The sequence below is a fragment of the Octopus sinensis genome, linkage group LG16 (assembly GCF_006345805.1).
Source record: "Octopus sinensis linkage group LG16, ASM634580v1, whole genome shotgun sequence".
Classification (NCBI taxonomy): Eukaryota; Metazoa; Mollusca; class Cephalopoda; order Octopoda; family Octopodidae; genus Octopus; species Octopus sinensis.
This window is the reverse complement of record NC_043012.1, coordinates 14,674,153-14,681,652: the sequence shown is the minus strand read 5'-3', so window position 1 is coordinate 14,681,652 and position 7,500 is coordinate 14,674,153. Positions and strand designations below refer to the sequence as shown.

Genomic DNA, 7,500 nt, shown 5'->3' with positions numbered 1-7,500 from the left:
ACAGGGCAGGCTTCCATTCAGTTTCCACCAATCAAATTAACCTACAAGGCATTGGTTTCAATTCCTGGACCAGGTGATACATTGTGTTCTTGAGCAAAACACTTCATTTCACATTGGACTAGTCCACTCAGCTGGCAAAAATCAGTAATCCTGCAATGGACCGGCATCCCATTCAGATAGGGATTTTATATGCCATGGAAACCAGAAAACTGGCCCTGATGAGTTAGCATGACTTGAAAAGGTATCTTTACCTTTACCTTTACCACATACTTGCAAAGCAGGTTTCTTCACCATGCAGCCATATCTGTAAAACACTAATAGAATATAGTTCTACTAGCACTATGACCTGGTGTTGCTGGGTCTAGTGCGAGTTGAGCATATTTGGTCTTTCATGAAAATCCCTCTCTCTTGTTATTCACTCGGTCTAACTCGTTAATTAATCCCTTGCATTTCTCAAATCAAAAAAGCGTGCACGTTTGAAAGCCAAAACACATGATAACGCGTCTTTGCAAAACACAAAAATGTGCAGAGTCATGCAGACTGTCTGCAAATGCGCACGTGCATTCAACTGTTGGGCAAAAAGGGGTCGGTTTATTGATTTTTTTTAATGGCTTTCTGGGGTGACTGGGGAAATGAAAAGATCTTTACGACCACCCTCAGACAGTTTTGAAAGCCCATATAAAATGCGAGCCTTTTACGTGAAAAACTGTGGATTTATATAAAGGGCACACAGACACACAGATTCACAGACATTTTGCCGTTTATAGATATAGCGATCAGGGGTAGAAGCCACAGATTTGTTTGATATTTACTTAATGTGACTAAATCAAGGTTTAAATACCAACAGGTATGTTTTACAGGTCCTTAAAATATCTGTTTTTATTACTTCTGTTTATCTTAAAGTTCTTTGAAAGCTGCTGAAAGTCCCTGTCAGATGAACCAAGTTCTTGAGGAAAATTTCGAAGAGAATGTTCCGGAAGCTCTACCTGAAGAACCACTTGTCACAGATGATGGATTAGATGAAAATCCTTTTGTTCCTGCTTTAGAGCTTAACATTGACAATGTTCCTGCTGAAAACACACCTGCCCACAGCCCACCTGCAGAATTCACCCCTGTTGCAGATGCAGCTACTAATGTCATAATTGAAAATGTGATGAGAACAAACGCTGAGAGGAACACAGGACCAGCGATTTTGATAACTGGTCAAAACATTGCCAGTAAGTCTTATCTCCCTTTGTTATTTGACATTTTTCCTATTTTCCTTTCAGTGTAGTATTTTGATCCTTACTCTTCTTCAGACTTTTGATTGCGGCCATGCTGGAGCACCGCATTTAGTCGGGCAAATCGACCCCAGGACTTATTCTTTGGAAGCCTAGCACTTATTCTATTGGTCTCTTTTGCCAAACTGCTAAGTTACTAGGACGTAAACACACCAGCATCGGTTGTCAAGTGATGTTGGGGGGACAAACACAAACACACAAACATATACACACACATACATACATATATATATATACATATACATACATATATATGTATGTATATATACATACATATATATATACATATACATACATACATATATATGTATATATACATATACATACACATATATATATATACATATACATACACTAGCAGTATCGCCCGGCGTTGCTCGGGTTTGTAAGGGAAATAACTATATAAGCATTTTTAGAGAGTTATAGCCAAAAAATAGCAAAAAATGCATTAAAAATGGAAAAAATATGATGGTAAATTTTTTAAAAAATCGTTGACTCATCGTAGACATTTTTAGAGAGTTACTTCCCTTATATAATAGCGAAAAAATGCATTAAAATGGAAAAAAAACGATGGTAAATTTTTTTTTAAATCGTAGACTCATGTAGACGCTTTCTTAGCCATTTCTGTTTTGGTGTCTTCAAGCCATGAAGTCGTTGTTCTAAAAGAACGCTGGTCTCCTTGACAACGCATTACGACGTTGATTTCCTTACACTCCCTTCCCCACAGGTGCAGGTGTGAGCGTGGACGCCAGCTCCGCCGCCATCGACACACGAAAAATTATGCATTAAAAATGGAATAAAAAATGATGTTAAATTATTTTTAAATCGTAGACTCATCGTAGACGTGCGCTAATACTCAGACGGGCTCGATATGAATCACGACTATAAGCTACCCGAATTTGGTTAAACTGCACCGCAAAATGTGGGAGTAGTTAGGAATCTAAATCGAAGGGGACAGACACTCACACAACTACAGTTTTATATATATAGATATACATAGCGCAGTAGTGGTGAGATGTGACAGCAAAGAAAAGCATACATTCACTCTCTGCATGCAATTAGACTCAGAAAGTTCGTGAGGAACCCATTGACCCAATTTGCTGACTTTTCCGATAGCACACAGGTATCAATGAATGGTTGAATGACCAAATCCAAGCTTCTCTGCTAGTTCCTCAACAGTTACGATGCGATTTTGTTCCACCAGGGTTTTCAGGATGTCCTTGTCGAGTTCTACAGATCTTTCAGAATGAGGCTCGTCTTCTAGGCTGTAGTTTATGGCTCGGAATTTCTGGAACCACCATTGACACTGCCTTACGCTTATTGTCCAATCCCCATATACTGCATTAATATTTCTTGTACTTTCCGTTGCATTGTTGTCTTTATTGAACTCATAAAGCAAAATATGCCAAATATGCTCCTTTGTTACTTCCAATATAGCTTTGAAAAAAATAGCTGTTAAAATCGAAATGCACTCTTCAAAACTTGCACTATGAATAAGGACAAGATAAAATTACTACCTGCTTTTATAGCAAGTTAATATAAGTAGTTTATCCCATTCCCCTCTGACTTTTAATTCAAGCTGTTGAAAAAACCGCATTATTATATATATATACATACATACATACATACATGTACACACACACTCTCTCTCTCACACACATGCACACATTTATATTCTGTTATTCTTTTATATGTTTCAGCCTTGAGGTTGTGGCCATGCTGGATCATGTGTGTGTGTGTGTGTGTGTGTATGTGTCTATCTGTCTGTCTGTCTGTATGTATATATGTATATGTATGTGTGTGAACAATAATATTTTCAACAGATGTGTTGCAAATGTATCTGATTGTTCTCAAGCTTCAATACTGTGTGTGTGTGTATGTGTGTGTGTGTGTATGTATGTATGTATATGTATGTATGTATGTATGTATGTATGTGTGTATGTATGTATGTGTGTGTGTATGTATGTATGTGTGTGTGTATGTGTGTGTATGCGTGTGTGTGTGTGTATGTATGTATGTATGTATGTATGTATGTATGAGTGTATGTTTACTTTATTACTAACACATTGTTCTCAAGCTTCAATACTGTGTGTGTGTGTATGTGTGTGTGTATGTATGTATGTATATGTATGTATGTATGTATGTGTGTATGTATGTATGTGTGTGTATGTGTGTGTGTGTGTATGTGTGTGTGTGTGTATGTATGTATGTATGTATGTATGTATGTATGTATGTATGTATGTATGTATGAGTGTATGTTTACTTTATTACTAACACAAGCCACTACGGTTATTTAATGTAAAGTCTTCCTCAAATCACTCTCTCTCGCTATTTACTTTCAGTTTAGTCTCCCTCAAATCACTCTGTCGCTAATTTACACTCTTCCAAGAACATTTTCACTCACTCTTATCTGTTAGCTTCCCATACATTTTACTTATGTATCTATCAGTGTGATGACAGAAACAAATATTACATCTAGTTTCACTTTATTTGTTGCACACTGTGTGTGTGCGTTTGCGTGTGCTGTAAACCAGACTAAGAAAAGCATTTGACACACACACCAGAATGTGAGTTTTCTGTAAATTTTGCTTAATTGGAGTTTAAATTTAAAAAACTGGACCTGGCATGACGCGATGCATTGTACTCTTAAAAATGCTAGGTAAATTGTAATTGAAGAAATCCTATATTGTAGATTTGTATAACTCCCAAAGGGAGGCAGATAAAATCTGCCTTTTATAATAAGAGATGCATAAGACTTTCAGTTTCCATCTACCAAATCCACTCATAAGGCTTTGGTCAGCCCGAGGCTATAGTAGAAGACACTTGCCCAAGGTGCCACACAGTGGGAATGAACTTGGAACCATGTGGTTGGTAAGCAAGCTACTTATTACACAGCCACTTCTGCGCCTTGTGAAATTTAATATCAGAACTTGCTTATAACTGGTTTGGCATTGTAAAGAATCGAGGATTTATCATTTATGTTTTAGCTATTTCCATTATCAAAGACAAGAAAGAAGGCAGCAAGTTGGCAGAATTGTTAGCACACTGGGCAAAAGAGGTCAGCTTTGTCTTTCATCCTTTTGGTGGCAATAAAATAAGTACCAGTTGAGCACTGGGGCTGATGTGGTTAACTAAGCCCCTTCCAACAAAATTTCAGGCTTTGTGCTCATAGTAGAAAGAATTAATAATGATGAGAAAATTCAAGCCAATGTGGTTCTTCTGTGTGGTTATCTGGCCAGGTCAATGTAGCTGTCAGTTCTCCATCAAAGATCTTCATTATTAATCTTCTACTATAATAATATGTCAAGGCGCAATGGCCCAGTGGTTTGGGCAGCGGACTCGCGGTTGTAAGATTGCGGTTTCGATTCCCAGACCGAGCATTGTGAGTGTTTATTGAGCGAAAACACCTAAAAGCTCCACGAGGCTCCGGCAGGGGGTGATAGTGAACCCTGCTGTACTCTTTCACCGCAACTTTCTCTCACTCTTTCTTCCTGTTTCTGTAGTACCTGTATTCCAAAGGGCCAGCCTTGTCCCACTCTGTGTCATGCTGAATCTCCCCAAGAACTACGTTAAGGGTACACGTGTCTGTGGAGTGCTCAGCCACTTGCACGTTAATAAATGAGCTGCGACGTCACTGGTGCCAAGTTGTATCAGCCCTTTTGCCTTTTCCTTGGACAACGTTGGTGGCGTGGAGAGGGGAGGCCGGTATGCATGGGCGACTGCTGGTCTTCCATAAACAACCTTGCTCAGACTTGTGCCTCTGAGGGTGACTTTCTAGATGCAATCCTATGGTTATTCATGACTGAAGGGGGTCACACACACACATTATAATAATATACTCATGTGTTTTTCTCTGTCACAACATATGAATAAGGAAGGAAGGGGTGATGGCAGACTGGTGGGATGATGAACATTCAACACAGCAGTTGAACCTCAGGTTCTCCATCCAGACTTCAAAACATTTTAAGACATCAATTATTTTTCTTTTTGTAGATCCTGATATGTCTTACAGAAATGATGAAGTTGAGAATTTTTCTAACCGAAGTGTTTATTCGTTGGAAGATACTTCAACAAAAGCACAATATGGTAAACCAAACTTTGCAAAGGAAGCACACACTGAAGACTTTAACAATTGCTTTCCAGTGTTAGAAAAATCTCGATCTGCTGGGTCTTTAAATCGTAGAAGAAGGTGAGTTTCTGATCTTTTATCTTCCATCTGTTTCAGCCATTGGATTGTGGCCATGCTGGAGCACTGCCTCAAAGGGTTGCAGTCAAACAAACCGCCCCCAGTACTTATTTTTAAGTCTGGTACTTATTCTATTGGTACCTTTTTGCTGAAATGCTAAGTTACAAGAATATAAACAAACCAACACCGATTGTCAGGCAATGGAGTGGCAAGCAAAGACACACACACACATATTAGCAATAATACCCATCATTGATTGGGTAATTACTTTTAGTATTTCTTAGGCTGAGAAACTAGAAAAATGGGTATTTCATATGGATTCTTTTCAACAATAGCAAGCGTTCTGCACAGTGGTTGGATAGAGACGAAGTGTACCAAAACGCAATCCCAAAAAAGAATATTCACAAAAATAAAAGCTAATGATGTCTGTTTGGTGGTCCAGCACTGGTGTCATCCACAACAGCTTCATGAGACTCGGTAAGTCAATTACAGCAGATGTATACATCAACCAATTGGATGAAATGATGAGTGAACTTGCAATTAAACGAGTGAGGTTGGTCAATGGAGACAGGCCAATTCTCTTGCAATTCTCTTGCTCAACCACATGTTGCATAGAGAATGCTACTCAAGTTACATGAACTGAACCTGGAAGTACTCAGTCATCCATCATATTCATTAAACCTTGCACCAACTGACTATCACGTTTTCCAGGCATTAGACAACTTTTGGGAAGGTAAAAATTTCAAATCTGAAGAAGATGCAAAAACAGCCTTTCGTAATTTCATCACCTCTTGCTCTCCAGAATTCTTCATTGCCAGCGTAAATAAGCTACCGAGAAAATGGTAAAATTGTGTCGATAACTTAGGTGTATACTGCTTTTTGTTGATATAAGTAAAATAAATTTTCAGTTCAAAACCAGACATTAATGACCTGATAATATACTGTCTGTCCACTTGACCTCATTGTTTGAGTACTGTAAGCAATAAAATTTGAGCAAAGGTATTTCAGCTCCAGATCATGAATCTGTTTCGTGGAATGGGTAAAAGAAGGAATTTGAAGAAACAGAAGAGGAAGGGGAAAGGGGAAACATAAGAAAAGAGGAAAAAAAAAGAGAGAAAGAACATAAGATGAAGAAAGAAAACTGAACATGTAAGAAGTTTCCTTTCATAGTAGGGTGGTTCCTGATAATGTTTTGTTGTTCAATTGCTGTGCTTTCCAGTTTGTTAGTATGTCTCTGGCTATTCGAGGACATCTTGTAAACATTTCATGTTTAAAGCTGAGACAGACATTAGAAAAAGTTTTGTATAATTTCTGCCCAATCAAAGTTTGCATGTTTTAATTCTATAAAAGTATGTTTTTGGTCTCTTAAATAATTTCCATCTGACGTCCTGTTTTTTAATCCTTCAACGATTGCATACGCCACATTAATATTGGATGTCCTTGTCCAGGTGATTGAATGACAGCAAGTAGTAATAGAATCTTTGCTTAAATTGATTATAATATAAAGCTTTCCTCCAACGTTAAGTTCGGTGTGGTAGGGAATGACCTCTGTTTCACATAAAACTGATGTAATGTTACATGGCCGTAAGTGTATTTTATCTTTCAATATGAACATCCTCAGTCTTTTGCTAAATATGATTTTCATTTATAATATCAAATGAAAGAATTTTGATGTCTACATTTCCGTCTGTTGGCCTATGGCACATATATTTCTTCTCTATAATGAAATGAGTTTGGCCTTCTATTTCCTTCGGCTTTCTCATAATAGAATTTTACAGAGCAGCCATGTTGAATAATTTATTTGTTATTCAGACCTGACAAGTGTAGGATTAACAAACACACACACACACGCACGAGCACACCAAAACACACATATATTTATGTATTTGGCATTGCTGGGAGGACAAATAAAACCTCATTTCCTGCTTTTATGTGGAGTCTGGGTGTGGTTTGGGATGGATTACTCCTATTTATATGTTAACTTGTTGAACTGTTAATTTACGGAGACATAAACGTACCAACATCGGTTGTCAA

At 37.9% G+C, this 7,500-nt stretch overlaps 1 protein-coding gene across 1 annotated transcript in view; it reads left to right on the top strand.

Annotated features, from left to right (window-relative positions):
- The window catches only part of LOC115220503 (coiled-coil domain-containing protein 81-like), a 45,737-nt gene that overhangs the window by 28,454 nt on the left and 9,783 nt on the right, over positions 1-7,500 (top strand). The window contains exons 6-7 of the mRNA XM_029790639.2: positions 904-1,217; positions 5,274-5,469. Of these exons, the coding sequence (XP_029646499.1) occupies positions 904-1,217; positions 5,274-5,469 (510 nt within the window). The remainder of the gene's footprint in view (positions 1-903; positions 1,218-5,273; positions 5,470-7,500) is intronic.